This window comes from Entelurus aequoreus, linkage group LG02 (genome assembly GCF_033978785.1).
Source record: "Entelurus aequoreus isolate RoL-2023_Sb linkage group LG02, RoL_Eaeq_v1.1, whole genome shotgun sequence".
NCBI classification, from domain to species: Eukaryota; Metazoa; Chordata; class Actinopteri; order Syngnathiformes; family Syngnathidae; genus Entelurus; species Entelurus aequoreus.
The window spans coordinates 31,038,155-31,060,604 of NC_084732.1; the positions used below are offsets into that span (position 1 = coordinate 31,038,155).

Below are 22,450 nucleotides of genomic sequence, written 5' to 3' on the forward strand. Positions count from 1 at the left end.
TCCTTCCTCCCACATCCCCAAAACATGTATGTTAAGCTAAGTAAAGACAAAATTGTCCAAATGTGTGAAAATGTAAGCATTAATTGTTTGTTTATACTGTATGTGCCCTGTGAAGGACTGTTAACTAGTCAAGGTTCTACTCTACCTCTTGCCTGAAGCTAACTGGGATAGGCTCGAGCTCATTTGTGACAAGTGGCATACAAAAATTGATAGATTGTTGTTAGATTAAAAAAAAAAAACTTTAACTATGTTATACAAACCAACTTCCAAAAAGAAATCTGTTAATCTTTTATTTCCTCCGTTTTCAGATCTGGAGCCTGACGACAACACATCTTTCTACATCTTAAACGTAGGCCAGCCCCAGTCAGTGGTCTCAAACCACCAGTCCATTGACCTTCCCCGCCATGGCATGCAGTCGCACTCCCCAATCATCAGCACTTCCCCTCGCCTTCAGTCACACAAACACGGATCAGTGCCACGGAGTTATGAGCCTCAAGACTCAAAGTACGGCACCTCCCCCTTGCTCCCTTCAGCTCCGGTGGAGGCACCTAAAGCCTTTGAGTGCCCCAGTATTCAGATCACCTCCATCTCCCCTGGCTGCCAGCAGGAGATGGACGCCAATGAACAAGATCTGAGAGCAAATGGCCCTGATGGGGACTACCACAGTGATAGGCCCCTGTCCAGAGACCACCTTTATTTGCCCCTTGATCATTCATACCGGGACTCCTCTCTAAGCCCTAGCCCATGCAGCAGCCTCTCGTCTCGGAGCTGGTTTTCTGATGCCTCCTCATGTGAGTCTTTTTCGCACGTGTATGACGATGTTGAGTCAGAGCTTAACGAAGCAGCAGCTCGCTTCACCCTGGGCTCCCCGCTGACGTCCCGAGGCTGCACCTCACCTCAGGCTGCCGTTGGGAATCTGGAGGAGTCGTCCCAGTGGCAGCACCATCACCCCTCTTTTGTTCACCACTCCCACTCCATAAATCTGTCACCTCGACAGTCCCCCTGCCACTCACCACGCACTAGTGTCACTGACGAGAACTGGCTTAGTCCACGGCCGCCATCTAGGCCATCCTCGCGTCCCACCTCACCCTGCGGGAAGAGGCGCCACTCCAGCGCGGACATCTGTTTCCCTGGCTCGGTGTCTCCACATCACTCACCTTCACCCACGCCAGGACCTTCCCCTAGGGGCAGCGTGACAGAGGACACCTGGGCGAGCAGTCCATCTGTAGGCATGTCGCCTTTCCAGTGCTGTCAATCTGAGGCCGACATCCCACTAAAGACAAGAAAGACCTCACAGGACAGAACAGCCATGCAGACAGCAAAAGGAGAAATGGGGATAGATGACCAAGGAAATATGTCTCCAAATCTAGACTCCCCCTCAGAAGAGGCCCTGCACAGCCTGAAAAAGGACGGGCCTGGGGAGCAGTTTCTCTCGGTGCCCTCACATTTTTCATGGAATAAACCCAAGCCTGGACATACGCCTATATTCAGGTAACATAATATCAAGTACAATAAAGTGCTGCAGTTAAAATCAAGGAAGTCAAGTAAAGCAGGGTATTCATGCAGATGTTATAAACAGTAGGGGTGGACAAAAAAAAAAGAGATATTGCAATCTCTTAGAATACAGCATCAAATAACAATATTATCGATACCAAGTATAAAGAAAGGCACTTCATGCCGATGTTGACTTTTCAACATGATCTACATATTCCATTTTCGATGATCAGTAATGTTAGGATGTACTGTAGAATGTTATCTTTCAACATACAGTAGGAATGTATCTGTATCAAACTCTCACGGTACGATATCACTGTATTAAGGCCACGGTATGTTATGACCAAAAGACTTGGTTAAAATGTTATAGTGTGGAAAATGAAGGGGCAATGTTTAGGATGAACACACTTGCTGTAATTGAACACAAACATAATGCTCAAATGTTCTAATCATATCTATTACTACAAACATGTATTTTATGTACAAATACAGTAATAGTGTAGGGACATCCACTGTTTCAAGAAAATATAGATTTTTTAAATACAGTTGAGTGTCTGAAAGTGACAATGTAAACATTGTGTGTAACAAGTGTAAAACAATAATGTTCACTTTTGTGCCTTTAAAAGTTTACTTTATGAGAAGCTGTATTCTCTACTGTGGACATTTTTCTTAATGTCAGTCTGGAAAATGCTGTTTCTCAGAAGAGTTAACTAACAATTTAACTTTTTAATATTGTAAAACTGATGTTTAGCTTCGCTGGCTTGAAATATATTTTCTGGGTGACAGTTTATGAGGTGACGACTTGTCCAGCCCTTAATATACCCTGCTTTCGGCCCGAGTTCAGACCAGAAACCTTTTTTTTATTACCTTCTTTACTTAAATGATTAATCATCGACTTCTTCTTTGCTTCACTGTCCTTCACACTCCTTTTATTCATCCTCATGGAGAGAAAAACAAAATGTCTTCTTCTTATATATTCTAACTAACGAGCTATTGAGTTTGGCAGCAGATGTTTTGGGCAGATCTCACGGGGTTCACTGTTACATTCGCTACGCCAACTAGTGGTGGGAAGACCTTTAACCTGAATTCATACTCACCACCTAAAACATAACAATGAGCCGAGAGACAGCTTGTATCAAAACAAAACATGTTAGCTGTGCACTCATTAGCAGAGGTACCACTGTATTGATTATTGTAACATTTTAACTGTTGACAAAATATTATAATAATTAAAATAATATTGTATCTTGTGTTTCGATACGATTCCCACCTCAAGAAAGCAGATACAGTGGGACATGATAGTGAGAGTTTGAGCCTGGAATCGTACAGTACGTTATTTCCAATAAGAGACGAAACTTAGAGAAAATAGTAATTAATGGAATATTACTGATGTGCTGATTGGAGCATAAACAGGTAACTTGTCTTTTGTCATTATGAATGCTATCACTACTTGGCAATAATTGAAAGGCAATTACAGTAATAGTTCAAAGGTAAAATAAGGACTTGGACAAATAATTTTATGCTGTTTGCTAGATGCTGTAAAGATTGAAAGTTCTGATCTTGAAGACAAATAACGGTGCAGTAAAATAGTATCAAAACGTACATTGTTTGAATAGATGGGCTTTGAATAAAACACTTTATCCAATGTTCAACAATAATGGAACTTTGAGCCATGTGTCAGCGGTATACAGTGCATCCGGAAAGTATTTACAATGCTTAACTTTTGCTACTCGTTGTTATGTTATAAGTTAAAGTACCAATGATTGTCACACACACACTAGGTGTGGTGAAATTTGTCCTCTGCATTTGACCCATCCCCTTGTTCGCCCCCTGGGAGGTGAGGGGAACAGTGGGCAGCAGCGGTGCCGCACCCGGGAATCATTTTTTGGTGATTTAACCCCCAATTCCAACCCTTGATGCTGAGTGCCAAGCAGGGAGGTAATGGGTCCTATTTTTTTTATAGTCTTTGGTATGACTTGGCCGGGGTTTGAACTCATAACCTACCGATCTCAGGGCGGACACTCTAGCCACTAGGCCACTGAGTAGGTATGTTTATGTTATGTTTATTCCAAAATGGAATATTTAAATTTTTGTCCTCAAAATTCTACAGACAATACCTCATCCATCCATCCATTTTCTACCGCTTGTCCCTCTCAGGGTCGCTGTATATAAAACAGCCAGAAGTTGACTCAATTTGTTGGTCTTCTCATCCTTCTATTGCCTGTATACATAATTGCAATAGACAAGATTCACAATATTGTGACACGAACCAAAAAAAGCTGGGTCAGACGTTAAATGGGTTGGTTTAGTCTTCAGAAGATTTCCTGGTCGGTCAATTTTACTAAACCTCCCTGATTGACTATTAAGAACATTTTATTGATATATGTTTCTAAAACAGTATTTGTAATGAAGTGTGAAAATCTGTAAAGGGGTCCTATCATGTAAAACCAACGTTTATTACCTGTTGGCACCTGTTTTTATGTATTTGGGATCTCTGTAAATCCCCCAAATTTTAATCCAAACCACTAACGTGTGTTGGAGATATTAATAAAAAAAACAACTTTGCCTCTTTTCAAACAAACAGTTAGGAATTTCAGACGACTGTGGCGTACTTTGCCATAGTTACGTCAGCCGATATCACCATACATGCATGGTTGAGGTATACCCAAAGAGCTTTGCGCAGTCAGCCATTTTTATTCAGTTGTAATTCTTCGTCTTCATAAATGCATATCATCAACATTGAAAGTGCACTTTAAACATCTGTGCATTGATACAAAAAAAACAAACTTAAAATAAACGTTTATATTTCTATATACTCTCATGTGCGCTTTATTTTAGTGTGGAAACTATGTCGGTGTAGTTTGAATTCAGGGCACGCCCTGTGGTCTGAATTTTGTAAATTTTTATTAAATGAGGAATTGATGATTGAACAAAATAGAAATCTTTTTTTTTTCTAATCAAATTATTCAATGTAATCAATTGATCGTTGCAGCCCTAATCGGAATCAAATTTATTCATCAGAGTACCCATTGAAGTTGTATATTAAAATATGTCTGTTTTACCATGTATGAATTGTTATAAGAGCATAGGAAGTGGTCACAAGTGTATGTGTGAAAGCTGTGTACCGTGTGTCAAGGGCGTTTAATGCATGCAATATTCATATCAATCATAAAATAAATATAGTCGCTACAGGGCGGTATAGCTCAGTAGGTAGAGTGGCCGTGCCAGCAACTTGAGGGTTCCAGGTTCGATCCCCGCTTCTGCCATCCGAGTCACTGCCGTTGTGTCCTTGGGCAAGACACTTTACCCACCTGCTCCCAGTGCCACCCACACTGTTTTAAAAATGTAACTTAGATATTGGGTTTCACTATGTAAAGCGCTTTGAGTCACTAGAGAAAAGCGCTAAATAAATATAATTCACTTCACTTCACAGGGTCCTTAATGTAAATTTGTTTAAAAGAGTCCGTCCACTTCTCATAGCTTCGCGTATTGAAATTAAGTTTGTAAAAACTAATAAACAACAATGAACTGCATATAGTCTAAAGCAGGGGTCCCCAAACTTTTTGACTTGTGGGCTGCGTTGGGTTAAAACAATTTGGCCGGGGGCCGGGCTGTATATACATATAAATATACACTATATTGCCAAAAGCATTTGGCCACCCATCCAAATGACGAGAATCAGGTGTCCTAATCACTTGGCCCGGTGTATAAAATCAAGCACTTTGGCATGGAGACTGTTTCTACAAACATTTGTGAAAGAATGGGCCGCTCTGTGATTTCCAGCGTGGAACTGTCATAGGATGCCACCTGTGCAACAAATCCAGTCGTGAAATTTCCTCACTCCTAAATATTCCAAAGTCAACTTTATTATAAGAAAAGTGAAGTGTTTGGGAACAACAGCAAGTCAGCCACCAAGTGGTAGGCCACGTAAACTTACAGAGAGGGGTCAGCGGATGCTGAAGCGCATAGTGCAAAGACTTTCTGCACAGTCAGTTACTACAGAGCTCCAAACTTCATGTGACCTTCCAATTAGCCCACGTACAGTACGCAGAGAGCTTCATGGAATGGGTTTTCATGGCCGAGCAGCTGCATCCAAGCCATACATCACCAAGTCCAATGCAAAGCGTGGGATGCAGTGGACTCTAGAGCAGTGGAGACACCTTCTCTGGAGTGATGAATCACGCTTTTCCATCTGGCAATATGATGGACGAGTCTGGGTTTGGAGGTTGCCAGGAGAACGCTACATTTCGAACTGCATTGTGCCGATTGTGAAATTTGGTGGAGGAGGAATTATGATGTGGGGTTGGTTTTTCAGGAATTGGGCTTGGCCCCTTAGTTCCAGTGAAATGAACTTTGAATGCTCCAGGATACCAAAACATTTTGGACAATTCCATGGAATGGCACTTCAAGTTCATATGTGAGTAAAGGCAGGTGGCCAAATACTTTTGGCAATATAATGTATATATATATATATGTATATATATATATATATATATATATATATATATATATATATATATATATATATATATATATATATATATATATATATATATATATATATATATTCCTCGCGCACTAATTGACTGAAAGAGCGCGCACTTACTGCGGCGCGAGTGCAATGATGTCATGTGTTTGATGGAAAAATGCATTTGTAGACAAATGCTGAAATGCCTGAGCGGCTAGGAAACACCAAGAGTAACAAGCGGTTGAAAATGGATTAGAAAGGACAGATTAAAAAAAAAAAAAAGAACCTTTTTTTTTTTAACTTGGGAATTCCCGTGGGTCGGATTTTGGACACTGGCGGGCCGCAACCGGGCCGCGGGCCGTAGTTTGGGGACCCCTGGTCTAAAGACTAAAAAAACAAAAAAATAGTTCCACTGATAAACGTTCTTCATTTTTTGGTTGAAACACAGGAGGAACTTTTTTTGTCCGGGTAGGTGGGAAAGTTCCTGAAAAATTTCCTGCGGTAGAAAAGGGCCTTATGTGACAAATTTAGTCCTCTCAAATCTTCTTAGTAAGCAACCTTGAACTAGAAATTTGACAGCATTGAGCTAACGTGCCATAGCTAGAGTGGCTAAATGAATGTCAGTGTTAGGTGAACCATCAGCCTCTACTGCCAGACTTGGACATTTGAGAAAGGTTATGCTAAGACAAGCCATAGGCCACCGCACTTGTCTCGACTCACGTTTCATCTGTCCTTCCCCGCTCGTGTTACCCTAGTAGCGACACTTCCTGAGGTGGTTATGTCACGGATCCTGTCAGGAAAGGTTAAGAAAGCACTACTACCTCTGTGATGTGCGTGCTCACTGACGGCACTGTCTTGAAAAGCAGTACAAAAAGACAAAATGGACTCTTAAAAAATGGACACAGAAGAAGCAACTGGTGGTCTTCCTTGGCTAAGTCGGGTGTTTATCTGACCCATGCACCACCCTGAACGCCGCATGGACAGCCTTACTATATTTAGATATCATCACATTCCCATCTTTACCTTGCTTTGTGCTACTGTCTGCATGTGTTGACAAAACCTTCTATAATCGACGTTGCACGTGAGTTCACCCTCAAAATTCTAACGATCAATAATAGTCTTTGGCTTATTTGATATACGTGATTCATGACTATAATTACAAGATGTTTTGGCGATTAAATGATTTCATGCACTTGAATGGAGAGGCTCAGTTCTCCGGTTGAGGAGGACATTTTATTTTCAAGTGCAGCTGTTCAAATATGATTGTGGTGACACAGATTAAAAAAAGAAGTGGGGGGAGGGGAGAGGGAAAAACACACAATGCCAGTTAGTGTGGCACACGACACATGTTGCACAACAAGCAGTCAGACACTATGCTGCTGTTACTGCTTATTGTCTGGGAGCAGCAAATACCGGTTGTTTAAAGAGACAAAACAACACATTCTAGGGATGGGCGACATGGCCTAAAATTTATATTGCAATATATATTGCAGCACAATACATATAACAATATATTATTTGGTATGTAAATTATAATAGAACCTTTTCAAATTTCAAAACAAAACAAAGGCTCCCAATTTGGATGCTGTATTGAATTATTTTCTCAAAACTATCATTCTACTTGTTCATTTATTTACTGTTAATATCAGGTTGTTTTCTGCTGTAACATGGTTCTGTCTGCACTTCTGTAATAAGAATTTATTATTCTGTTACTGGGATATTTTACATTTGTTTTTGGCGATACTACAAATTTGTGTATTTATCTATTACCAAGTAGGTACTCGGACTGTATTGGTCATACCAATGCTGATACTGATACTTCAAATATTCAAAATCATTGAATGATTACATTATTGATCACAATTATAATCTGACAAAAACATGGCAGTGTAACAATATATATAAAATGTTTAAATTATTTCCAACTATTGGCTCTGATTTAAATCCTTTGGTTTTTGTCCTTAAACACTCTTGTGTCAAGGGACCTTTTTTCTGACTTTTTAAACAATTAAAAACAATTAAAAAAAATGTTCATGGTAAAAAATATCAATCTAATCCCTGTGGCATTGACCTGATACTATAATACTTGGTATCGCTGTGTCGATATTTGTATCGATCCACCCACTTTTTTTACATTCAAGAGCTCTAGCTTGGGGTTAGCATATCTTCCTTCGGTGTGTAGTGTAGTGTAGCTATTCCTTGTCCTCCAGGGATGATACAACTAAGAAACACTTGCACTTTGGCGAGACATTAGCCGCTTGCAAGAATGCCACATTGCGCTGCCAAATTTGCAGGATATGACTAGAATATATTATCAACATGCATTGTAATGATATAACTATAGTATTAAAAGCTATATTGTCGCCCAAATGTATATTATTTATTTGGAAACCCTAATACAATCTATTGCGGGATGCAGGTGTTTGATAGTTATTCAAAATGGTAATCAAATCAATACATTTAAAGCAGGGGTCCCCAAACTTTTTGACTCGGGGGCCGCATTGGGTTAAAAAAATTTGGCCAGGGGCCAGGCTGTGTGTATATATATATATATATATATATATATATATATATATATATATATATATATATATATATATATATATATATATATATATATATATATATATATATATATATATATATATATATATATATATATATAGTATGTATGTATATATATATATATATATACATATATATATATATATATATATATATATATATATATATATATATATATATATATATATATATGTGTATATATACATATATATATATATATATATATATATATATATATATATATATATATATATATATATATATATATATGTGTGTGTGTATATATATATATGTGTGTGTGTATATATACATATATACATTGTCTTTATAATCCGTTTTGTCATTTAACATCAATTAACATTGATGTTCATCAACATTTAACATTGTCACGTTATCGATGGGAAAATTCATTTTTAGACAATATGATTTGCCTGAGCAACTAGGAGACACCAAGAGTAACAAGCGGTAGAAAATGGATTAGAAAGGAAAGATTAAAAAAAAAAAAAAGAATTTTTTATTTTTTTATTTGTTTTTTTACTTGGGACTTCCTGTGGGCCGGATTTTGGATGCTGGGGGGCCGTAGATTGGAGACCCCTGATTTAAAGGTATGTCAATAATGGAAAGTAATTTTAATCAATTCAAATCAACTGTTGCCATCATAAAAGCTGTACAGGAAATGTTTTAACAATAAGTAAACAGCTGTTTAATAAACCAAATAGTTTGATAAAACACAATTGTCAAATAAAGCCATATTGTTCTGTGCAGACAGGACAGTGATGTGCTTCTGTGTGCATCATCGCAGTAAAGGGCATTTAAAAAAACAAAAACAAAAAAATTAGTCTCTATGAAATCTTGTGAAGGACATAATGTCGCTTACCGATCAATAAGTCATTTAAAAAAAAAATGTTACTGTTTGAATAACTACGTTTTTGTCCAACCCAGTCCACTGCTCATCCTACACCGTCTTTCATGATCCAGGCAAACCCTCTATGATTGTCTCTTTTTTGCTTTCATTAGAAGTTTGGTCTTGGAAGGAGTCTGCGTTCTAATCAGTGCTCTTGTAGTTTAGGTAATAATAAGGATTGTGTTTTTCTCCTTAGGACATCCTCACTTCCCCCCCTAGACTGGCCCCTGACAAGTCAGTTTGGCCAGTATGAGCTGAAGATAGAGGTGCAACCCAAAGCCCACCACCGAGCGCACTACGAGACCGAGGGCAGCAGAGGAGCCATCAAAGCAGCTTCGAGTGGCCACCCCATTGTCAAGGTACCTTTGTATGTGTCATTAACCATATACAGTATGAGCAATATGTCTTAATTATACAGTTACATCAAGTACATTTTGTTCAGTTACTTCCTGGACTGACTTTGACACCAGTGTAAGCTTGAACTATCTCACCCTTCTGTACTCGAGTTGTACACCAAATAAGTGAAATAGACTGAGCCAAAATTAGTTGCTGAATTTAGCAACTGCTTACTGAGAGACAATTTCTTCACTTTTGAGGGATTTCCTTCCGCATTTGAAACATGGTGTGGTTTCATTGTGTCGGGCTCAGAGGTGCCACTGTAATGGAAATGGCAATGGTATCTTAATGATCTGTACGGCAAAATCCTTAAGAATGTAGAATTTGGGTGCTTGTGTATTATGTAGATCTGAAATCAAGTCAAATCAAACTTTATTTATAACACACTTTTCATACATAAAATAAATACAAGACGAAGTGGTATATAGACTTAAAAACAAAACCATGATGACCCACCTCCACCTACCATCAGACACATACACACACTATAGATCAGGGGTGCTCACACTTTTTCTGCAGGCAAGCTACTTTTCAATTGATCAAGTCGCGGGGATCTACCTCATTCATATATATAATTTATATTTACTTATTTATGAAATATAAGTTTTTGTTAACAAGTTAAAGGTGTTTAATGATAATGCAAGCATGTTTAACACATATAGTTAATATTGTTACTATATTAAAGGTGTTTAATGATAATACAAGAATGTTTAATACATATAGTTAATATTGTTAACAAGTTAAAGGTGTTTAAAGATAATGCAAGCATGTTTAACACATATAGTTAATATTGTTAACAAGTTAAAGGTGTTTAAAGATAATACAAGCATGTTTAACCCATGTAGTTAATATTGTTAACAAGTAAAAGGTGTTTAGAGATAATACAAGCATGTTTAACACATATAGTTAATATTGTTAATAAATTAAAGGTGTTTAATGATAATACAAGAATGTTTAATACATATAGTTAATATTGTTAACAAGTTAAAGGTGTTTAAAGATAATGCTAGCATGTTTAACACATATAGTTAATATTGTTAACAAGTTAAAGGTGTTTAAAGATAATGCAAGCATGTTTAACACATATAGTTAATATTGTTAACAAGTTAAAGGTGTTTGATGATAATACAAGCATGTTTAACACATACAGTATAGTTAATATTGTTAACAAGTTAAAGGTGTTTAAATATAATACAAGCATGTTTAACACATATAGTTAATATTGTTAACAAGTTAAAGGTGTTTAAAGATAATGCAAGCATGTTTAACACATATAGATTCCTTTCTTTCATGAAGACAAGAATATAAGTTGGTGTATTACCTGATTGTGATCACTTGCATTGATAGGAATCAGACAGTGGTGCTGATAATGTCCGCATTTTCAAATGGAGGAGAAAAAAAGTCCTCCTTTCTGTCCAATACCACATGAAAGTGGTTGGTTTTTGGCATCTTATTTGTCCCGCTTCCGTACTCCTTTGTATACACTTTACAAGAAATACATTGGCGGCAAACTCCGTAGTTTGCTAGCTTGTGCACACCAACTTTCTGAGACTCTTATTTTGTTAGTGCAGGCAGGATGAAGCAGCGCTTTTATTGTGCAACTGTGCAGTCGGTCTTTGGAGTTTTTACGACAGGTACCGCGCCAGAGTCTGTTGAAATAAAAAGTGTTTCTCGCCTTCCTGTCGGTAATTTTTTCTTAATAATGAGCTGGCAGCAGCCAGCGTCATCTCAGAAGACCCTCGGGTGCCGTGAATGTCAATCAAGTGACGAAAGTGACGTCATAGTGAAGATTTATGATCGCTCATTTTTAGGACTATTTTTTTAATGCCTAGCTGGCGATCGACTGACACACCCTCCGCGATCGACCGGTAGCTCGCGATCGACGTAATGAGCACCCCTGCTCTATATAGTTCAAGACTAAAGGTAATTTGAAAAATGCACTGCACATCGTATCGGTGGATCCAGTTTCGATGGTAAAGGTTTAAAAAATAATTTGGAGACGTCCGGTGGGCCAGGTTGAAAACCTTAACAGGGCTGTAATTTGCCCATGTTTGCTCTGGACTCTTAGTAATCTACTTGTTAATTTCCTGTTATTATCTGCTTACATTCTTCTGTAACGCAGTTCCATCTACACTTTTGAAAGTTTACTAAGCTCTTATTTCTTCTTTTGTTTCTGTCCAGTTTAGTGGTGAGCTAAGCTATTAGCATGCCTGCTCCTGCTCGCTGTCGATGTGTAACAAGTTCAGCCTTGTCGTAATGTTTGATAATGATTATTGGTAATGATACTTGAGACACTAAGAAATTAAATGTATTTTCCGTAATAGAGGTGATTGTTATTAACTTAGGGGAGCGACTCCACACTGTTTATGGAGACACACAATTAGCTAAAATAATACATACAATATCAGCCAGAGGGGCACAACGTTTGGAATTCGCATTGAAAGGCATTAATCGGCCATGTCGATCACACATTTTTTAAAGAAAATTGCAGATACTGAAATTCCAAAAACAAACACACACACACATAAAGATACAATACTTTCAAAGTAATGGAGGAAAAGCTTTCAAAGCTGTTGGCATAGAATCAATTTAAGAAAAGACCAGACTGTTGTAGGGTGAGGGTGTGGAGGCTGCGCACATGACTTGCGATTCTCTGCCAAAATACTAGGAGCAGTGTTTTCCTGAACCACAACTCTTGCTGGCTATCTATTTAGCTTCCTGTGAAGTAGTAGTCATCAATGGCGTTTGAAGCGAAATCTAGATTGTTGTTGCAGCTGGAAGTAACTCACTTTTCGTCTACATGTTTCTTCGAAACCGGAGGAGTTGTTTGAACATAATACTTTCGTAGGAGGGACAGAAAAGGCTACATATTCCATCCATCCATCCATATTCTACCGCTTATCCCTTTCGGGGTTGCGGGGGGTCGCTGGAGCCTATCTCAGCTGCATTCGGGCAGTAGGTGGGGTAAAGGCTACATATTGCATTAAAAAAAAAAAGTTACTTTCGATTTTCAGAGGTGCACGTTAAGCTACGCCGGAGGGTTTGGAGATAGCCGCTGTAGCTATAAGTGACGCTGTGGCGTAATGAAGCCTTTAGTTCTCACACATTTAGTCAAGCAGGCCCCCCTCTAGGCCAATAATTAACCATTTCAACCTCAGCGTGACCAAGATTCTATCCTGACATATGTGACTGCATAATTTAGCGGCCAAGCAAGCTTCGCTACTCTTGTCCTCATTCTTTATCCTGAGAGGACTTAGTTTGGGTATTTTAGGGGTTTCCTCGCAAAATTGATTGAAGACTGCCTCCCTTAAAATGTTTGCTACTCACTGGGCTGAGGTGCGATCACACTGGAGCTATTACACTTTCTTCCTTGTCCCCCACTGACCAGCACACATATACAAATATGCCATCACTTTATTAAAGTAGGTATACACTTTGAAATGTTTTAATTTTATTACTTTATTTTTCAAGGTGGTGGCTATTGTTTAACTGATGCAAAAATGTTCATTATATTTACATGGATGTTGAGTGGACATAATGTAGGTTTTAACTTTATAGATTATTTAGTCTTTCTTTTTTAACAATACCAGTCAAATGTTAAGAGATACTTCCTTATGCTATTGAATGACAACGTTTGACTGTTATTGTATATAATTCAGGATGGCTGTTATCATTAATAACTAGCAGGAGGCTAGCAGCAAAACAATATTTATTCTACATATCTTTGTTGCATCCAACTAACACTTAGGGCGCCTGATCTACAAATACAAGCTATAAAATGGTGTGTACTATTAGTGGGTGTGTTGCATGTGATCTACTAAGACTGAGTGTGCAATTGATAACTGGTGCAGACCGCTGTATTAAAATGACGTTTTTGCGTGTACTATGCGGCTTTCACCAAGTAGACACTCATTTCCTGCATATTCACGTTATCATGCTCTTTACCTGTGGTGTTATTCTGTTTTGAAATATGCAGCAGATATATACTTCTTTTTCTGGACATTTTAGAAGCAGTCCTTCAGTACGATCATCAATGGAACCCACTTTTTTAGCGCGCTGATGGTGTTCCAATCCAATCCAATCCACTATCCCTGGGAGGTGCTGGCACTAACGTAGAGTGTACGCTCCAGACGCAAGAAAATACATATTAAAATAAGTTGTTTTCATATACAGTTTAAGCTTATAAAAACAAATGTAATTTAAAAATATACTTTGCTAACACAAACAGGCATCAATTTAATTTGTTTTAATCAGCCCCTTAAGTCAACCAGCAGCTATAACATTTTAAAATTATATTGCAGAATAGACGATATGTCTAATGCATATATTTATTGACAAGCATACGTGGGAGGGAGCTGCAGCACGATTCACTCCTTTCTCACAGCTATTTTTGCAGAACTGACAGTTTGCACGTCCTTTCTAAATGTTATAAATTAAAATGAATAAAGATGCAAAACAGCTCCCCCCAGTTGAGTTTTAGGGTTAATAAATCACACTGGGTGTGCTACATAATTTCATTTGCATTTTTCCTCCCAGTATTGTGTGCGTTCTGATGATCAGTATATAGTCTGTATATTCATGAAGACAGACACGCTAAATGGATTGCCCTCCATATTTGGCTCACTTAAGAGACGCAATCCTCTGCACACAATTTTGGTAGATCAGCTGTGCCTGTAAGTTTGCATGTGTTTTAAAGGGGTCCCCTTATGCAAAACCAACCTTTCTTTTCTATGGGTACGGTAAATGTTTTTGTTTATTTGGGATCTGCATAAGTCCCCAAATTTTTAAACCACACCATTGGCATTACTAAGATATTTATAAAACAATGTTGCCTTCCTTTATATTTTCTCCAAACGAGCCATTTGGAATTTGACTGATTTGTGACATTAACGGATATCTCCATATGTGGTAGGGATTTACCCGAAGAGCTTTGTGTGAATCTGCAATTGTAGTCTGGCATTGTAGTCAGTAAGTCCTTCTTTTTCTCTATCCTTTTGTTGTGGGGCAGACTGGCTCGTATATGGACATGCATCCCATAGGTGGAGACACATAAATAAGACCGCCCACAAAATGACGTATCCTGAAGAGATGGTCAGAAAGCGGCTTGAAGACTGTAAAACATAAGCTTTGCAAGTTTTGCCCAAAGAACCACCATTTTATGTTATGTAAACCACAAGGAAATCATAATATGGCCTCTTTGATACACACAAACGTTTTGTAGATCAGGCCCTAAAATATATATTGGGCTTATACTATGCTATGTTTTTAGTATCAGCTCTTGTCCTGCAAATTTAACGTTGTTTACTAAACACCTCCTCGTCTCCTTAATTCACTGTAGGAGTATTTACCTTGTGACATCGTTCTTGTTATTCCAAAAACAAAATACACCTGTGCACTGTGCGTTTACATTAATGTTTGCACACACTACATATTGTGTTTGATACAGTATAAGGAAAGACCAATGGTAAAATCAATGCTTTAAAGGTGTAAGCAACTTTTTTTCTCTTGACCCATAATACACTGTCCGTTATGGGGTCAAAACATTTTCAACCGTAAACAACCTTTCGCATATCACGTTTCCCAGGTGCACTGTAGGTGCGGAGAGAGCTATTCCCCTGGAGGCAATAACACTTGTGCCAGCAAAATCTGATTACATTTATTCAGCCGCATAAAATTTAATAATAGGAAATAATTGATGGTACAAATAATACTCTATGGAGGTTTGAATAGTGGCAGGAGGATGCCACAATAGAGAAGATTTTCCTACCAATTAGTAGTGAGAGTATGATGTTGTTTCATGGCGAGTATGTAGCATCTGTTTTGTGGATTTTTCTGCTTTGCATCATGTCTAGTCATCATATTTTACACAAAACTGTAGTACCCCAGCAGCAGCCTTCTGTTACAGATACTCATTCCTCAGAGCCCTCTTCACTATATTCCCCGTGGGCCTTGACTCTAGTGGTGTGATGTCACTCGATGACGCCACGGATGCCATATGGGCATGGCCGTGACTTCCTTTTGTGGCTATGCTGTGTGCCGCTGAGTTGCTGTATCAACAGAAAAACAAGGAGGACTGAGGAAAGGGACTGCGGGGTAGTGTTTGTTTATCTCCTACATATGGTACACAGCTGTTTGTTTGCCGTTTAAGTAGCAGATTACATACATATTTCCGGATACATATTACAGCACCATGCGCTATAAAATTTGGTGGGCTCTTTGGGTCATGCATTTGCATAGCAATAACCCTAAAATGTTATATCACAATTCAGATCCGGACAATGGACATACTGTACAACCTTCTTCGTAGAAGCGTCAACCCACATAGAGGTGCGTGCTAGTAATTGTGTTGACATGCACACCATAATAGTTCAACTTTGCGGGTGTCTGCAGGCTACAAAGTGCTTTTGTTGTTCAGAAACTTGAGGCCTGATCTATCGTACTAAAGGTTTGCGTGTATCAAAACCAGGGCTGTCAAAGTTAACACGGCAAAAAAAACGGCACTCGTTTTTTTAACAGGCGATTAACGCACACACTTTCTTTTTAACCTTTCGGCAGTGCCGTAGTGGGGGAAACTTGGCTGCAGTTGGCTAGCTGGTGAAAAGCCACAAGTGGGAAAAATAGCGAGCATAAATAGAGAAAGGAAAGGCTACTTTATGAAAATATCAGGTTCAAAGCCATGACAAGTAGTTATCCCGACAAGAAAGGACTGTTTTCTGTTATTTATTTTTTTGGCTGGGTGAAATATTGCGTAAATTGTTTTATAACATGTTCTGGTCGAGTCCTCAATTACAGAATGTTTAGCAGGCTGAATGTGGCATTTGGTTCATAAATAGAGAAGGTTAAGACATTGCCATGCAGAGATATGAATATCTTTAACTTGTACAACATGTAATGTACAGAGTATCAGAAGCTTTTATTCAGGTAGAAATACCACAGATTACATTAGCAAACATCTTTGGCAATCAAAGTGGGATTGTAACAATCCACAGTTTGTATTATTAATGTGTGAAACTTGTATCTAAACATGGAAGTGTGCTCCTCCTCTGAATGCAAGTGCTCCTAAAGCAGAAATACAAATTTTATATTCCAAGAAAATACAAAATCTGGCAAGACACCAACAGGTTTTTGTTTTTTTCATTAAAAGCGTGTTTGTCCTTTTTGTTTTGAGCTGTTTAAAATAGCACAATGTTTAAAACACATTTCATTAAAGCAATTGATTTGTCCAGTCATGTTGTTAAAACATGAAAATTATCTTTTTAGGGTACACTTATTAATGATGAAAAATGATATCTATCTGCGATTAATCACAATTAATTTTGAGTTAACTATGAACGATGCGATTAATCTGTGATAAATATTTCAGTTGATTGACAGCCCTAATTAAAACACAAGCAAATTTGACTTCACACCCAAAGTTGATCTATTAAGCTCCTGCGCACAGGATTGCGTCTCTTAAATGAGCAGAATACAAAGTGCAATCGATTTAGCGTGTCTGTCTTCATGAATATGCAGAATGTGTGCTGATCAGCACAACACCCACAATACTGGGAGGAGATGCAATGTGATTTATCACTGCTTAAACGCAGCTAGACGAAACTCTTTTACGTCTTTATTTTGCACGTTTGAAAGTTACGTGCAAACTGACATGAGCTATAAACAAACGGCTGTAGGAAAGGAGCAAATCGTGCTGCAGGGTCCGCTAGACAGAGAATCCTTCATCCTATGTGTGTGTGTTAAAATACATAGACTGTCATAAATAGAAAATACTGCATATTGTCTATTCAGCAAAGTTATTTAATAATTGTATATCTGCTGGATGACTTAAAGGGAGGGAAAAAACTCAATTTGTCGTCATGTCTTTCATAATGATTGTGAACGATAGGCAAAATTCCAAAAAAGTGCAGTTTCCCTTAAAAGGAGTGATTAAAATGAATTGACTTAATTAGTTTTGGTGTCTGCTGGTGTTTTATTGTAATGACGTTTGTTTGTTTTTTCATATAGGAAATATATTATTATACTATATCTCGTATATGAAAAAAGGTCTTGCAATGTGCATTTTCTTGCATATAGATTATTCCAAACGCATGAATGCGTTGGGGTGCTGTGATGGTCCACCGCCTACCTGCAGAGCGCGCCGTCACAATGTGCTTAAAATAGTTTCTGTTGACTCGATTGCGATTTTATATTGCAGAAAAATTGGTACAGGTTATAGATGTGTGCTGCTTGTTCAACATTGCACACAGGTTGGAGAGCATAATAACATGAATGTGGAGGGAAATTAGTGTTTTCATGGGTGCATCATGCCAGTAATAAACTAAAAAAACTCATTTAAATAAGGTGGTCTGTGCCACTTTTGCACTTGTCATCAATTGTAGTCCTCGTAGATCACATTGTTTTTAAGCCATAAATTCCATCCATCCATTTTCTACCGCTTGTTTGATTCTTTAAAAATTATATGTATTTTTTAAACCGATTCTCAAAAATTGTAAATCAATTTAGAATCGGAATAAATACAACTCGCGATTTGGATGTGAATTTATTTGAGCTAACTATTGCACTAATGTAATGTTATGTTATGTTATGCTGTGCATTTTATGCATTATCATCACGTCTTTAGTTAGTGAGACATGTTTCATGCAAAATAATAACAATAAGAAAAACTATTTGGACCAAAAATATGCACATTTTGGGGTACGCGAATGCTGAGTATGCGTGAATACACTGTAAATGCAATTACACATCAACATGCCCTGAGATGCACTCTACTGCAAAAGCCACGTGTCACACTGTACTCAATGATTATGTCAGCTATAACCATAAAGGCTATCTGAAGGACGACCAATTACACTTAAAGCCTTTCCTGTCTTTATGTACAGAGAGTAGCAAGACAAACATAAGCAATGATAGTGTTTTTACACTAGATTTGAGATCAGCTCTGTGAGCAATGGTACTGTATCAATTCTGATTCAACTCTGTGAGCAATGGTACTGTATCAATTCTGATTCAACGACTGACCTAATATTAATAGTTCCAACTACAGTGCTGGAATTATTGTTTGTGCTGCTATTAAATGCTAAAATGTCACTAAACTGATCCAATATTCTTGATTATCTGATCCTTTTTAATAGAATATTACAAGCACAGAATGACCATGTCGGTGCCTGCCTGACCGACTGGCTGACTGTGTTAGCCATTCCTCAGGGGCTAGCTGCAGATCATAATCGGTACACCTGTTGCTAGGAGACATGCAAGTCCAAAGCCACTCTGGCTGGCTGAGGTATCCTTGTGCGTATTTAACCAGCTTAATTGAGTGCTGCTGCACCCACACAAATACAAGCAGCTCTTTGCTAATACGTGATTGGTGAGCATTCCCACTAGAAAAAGGAATCGTAATTATGGCGACACAGCGTGCGACTTAATCATATTACACAGCACATTTAACAAGAAATGTGTATTGATTCAACAAGGATATAAAAATCATGTTTCAAAACAATTTTATTAAGTGACATTTTTAACTGTTGCCATCTTAGAACTTTAATGTACTGCGCAGGCAAAGTTTCAAGTAAAATTATTAATTGTCATACATGTGTAAAAAAGCTAACTGTGGAATAAATGATAATGCAAACAACTAATGCTTTACATTTAACAAATATACTGGTACATGTTAAACACAGGAAGTGAACAAATATTAGTAGTTGCTGAAAAATATCAAATAAGCCAGAGATTCCCAAACTGTGGTATGTGGTATGGGGGGGGTTTGTCATAAAAAAATACAATCATGTGTGCTTACGGACTGTATCCCTGCAGACTGTATTGATCTATATAGATATATAATGTAGGAACCAGAAATATTAATAACAGAAAGAAACAACCCTTTTGTGCGAATGAGTGTGAATGAGTATAAATGGGGGAGGGAGGTTTTTTGGGTGGGTGCACTAATTGTAAGTGTATCTTGTGTTTTTTATGTTGATTTACTAAAAAATAAATTTTTATTTTTATTTTTTTTAAATACATTTCTTTTGCGTTCCGGTACCAATCGGTGGTTGGGGACCACTGTTCTAGCACAATGTAATGTTAAAACGGTGTGTAATGTTACAGTGACCAAAAATAATAAATATGCTTGTTAAATAAAACCTTTTCCTTATTTTTAATGAATACTTAGGCCTACTACGTTACTGTATTTTAATGGCGGTCATTAAGGTGGTACTTGGATAGCCAAGTGTTTTCTGAGGTGGTACTTGGTGGAAAAAAGTTTGAGAACCACTGAAATAAGCGCTACTTCTTCATACTTATTTTCGGACTTTGAAACGACCCCAAAAGGGACAAGCGGTAGAAAATGGATGGATGGATGGATGAAAAGTGCAAGTGTGGTGCAATGTAAATTGTTACACATGTTCCAAATAAATTAAATAAATCATTACCATTAATATTAAATAGAATTAGAATCAATGAAAATAACTTGGGCGCATGTAACTTGTTATACATGTTCCAAATAAACTACACCAATACCATTGATAATAAATTGAATCAGGATCAATGAAAATAACTCGGGCGTAACATTTAAGGAAGTGAAAAGGGAGGCTTTCAGAATGCAGTTGACTTCATGCATCGTGCTTTTTAATCATTCTTCGCTGTCATACAAGTGTAAAAATAACACAACTTAATAAAAGAAGCGTGACACAGAGGGTTTACTTTGTCTTTGGGGCTTTCCATACTATTCGGTAGGGAATAAAAATATTCAAGCATAGCATTGACAGAAGAAACGTACTGTATCTTCTTTTGTGGTTTAGCACTGAATACAATTGATGAATTTGATTGCTCTGCTCACTCCTTTCTGTTAGTTTCTTCCTGGCAACTATCTGAACAGACTGGATGCTATAATTGGCCAGCGGACAACAATTCGGAGCCGCGTGGCTTGGATGGCTTTTCACTCGAAGCTAGTGTCGCTTTGCCACTGGGCTCCTATTTGATGTGACCATGGGGGAAGCAGTTTCTATTTGTTGTAATCAGTCTTAACGCACGGTGGAGGGAAAGTGACGGTAGAGAGTGTTTCATAGAGCGGTCGGGGGGAGGATAGAGCGGGGAAACAGGAAGAAGGACTGAGCGAGGGGACCCTTTCCACCAAGGCCATATACAGCTCTGATGCGGTATACAGTAAACGCTCGTGCGTGCGTGCATGCGCATGTATTGACCTTGTTTAAACAAACAGTCAACTGGCCCCCTGGCTCACTCTGCCCTCGCTAGCATGCAAACAGCGAGCCTGTGAAAGCGACACAGTGTATATGCATGAAAAGTAAAACGCACAAACTGTTTCAATTGCAGTCACACTTTGTTGTCTTATTTGTCTGATATAATGGAGTCAGACAGCAGATAGATTTCAGTGTCCTTTGCTGTCAGAGTGGCCGTACAACAGCCTGATAAAATAAAAGCCAGGTGATCACTCTCTTTGACTACAGTCTATAAACTATAGTCCAATGTGCTTAATACCCCTTACTTCAACATACGTTTCAGAGCTCATGTGTATATGAAGGCCCTTGCTCTTTAACACACACACACACACACACACACACACACACACACACACACACACACACACACACACACACACACACACACACACACACACACACACACACACACACACACACACACACACACACACACACACACACACACACACACACACACACTCTCTCCCGCTCTCTCTTGCATACACAAAAAGTCTCACTATGGCAACGGCGGAGCAACACAGGGAAACAACTTAGCCGAGTCAGGCGCTGGCTGTAAGAAAGTGTCGAATTACCGCCTGGGCTTGGGTGGACGAGAGGACGGCGACAACAGTCAGGAAGCAAAGTCAGGAGGAATAGGAGAGAGGAGATATTTAGCAGCAAAGAATGAATTACTTCTTTCCAGACACATTTTGTCACCTGTTTGTTGGATATGCAGATTACAAAATATAAATGCATGCAGACATGGTTTATGCTTGGGCAACCTGGTTGCTTTGATAGCTACATTTGAACACACAGTCATTTGTTTGAATTTGCAAACTACTAAAACACCATGTAAACAGTTGCCCTTGAAAACCTGTGTAAGATCTAAAATAAAAGAGTGAGCCAGGGTTATTATTGCATTATAAACAATAGAACCGTCAGTCTTAAGTTTAACAAGGAATGACAAAGGCATAATGCAGAGTAGGGCTGGGCGATATGGCCTTTTATTAATATCTCGATATTTTTAGGCCATGTCACAATACACGATATATATCTCGACATTTTGCCTTAGCCCTGAATTAACACTTGATGCATATAATCACACCAGTATGATGATTCTATGTGTCTACATTAAAACATTCTTGTTCCTACTGCATTAATTTATGCTAATTTTAAACTTTCATGCAGAGAGGGAAATCACAACTAAGTCAATTTACCAAAACTGTATTTATTAAACAGTTATTAAGCAGTGGCACAAACATTCATGTCATTTCCTTTCTTTAAAGGCTTTAAAAACATCTAAAAACGGCAACAATTCTTTTTTTACATCTCGTGACCTAAATATTAATTATTAGTGATATTGTTATTATATATCTATGTTTAGTGGCGCCGTGATCACAGAGTGCAAACTAG

The 22,450-nt window shown here is 38.1% G+C and overlaps 1 protein-coding gene across 1 annotated transcript in view; it reads left to right on the plus strand.

The window, feature by feature from the left end:
- Positions 1–22,450, plus strand: part of nfatc3a (nuclear factor of activated T cells 3a) — a 144,087-nt gene that overhangs the window by 36,144 nt on the left and 85,493 nt on the right. The window contains exons 2-3 of the mRNA XM_062025085.1: positions 309–1,491; positions 9,628–9,790. Coding sequence (XP_061881069.1) covers positions 309–1,491; positions 9,628–9,790 — 1,346 coding nt within the window. The remainder of the gene's footprint in view (positions 1–308; positions 1,492–9,627; positions 9,791–22,450) is intronic.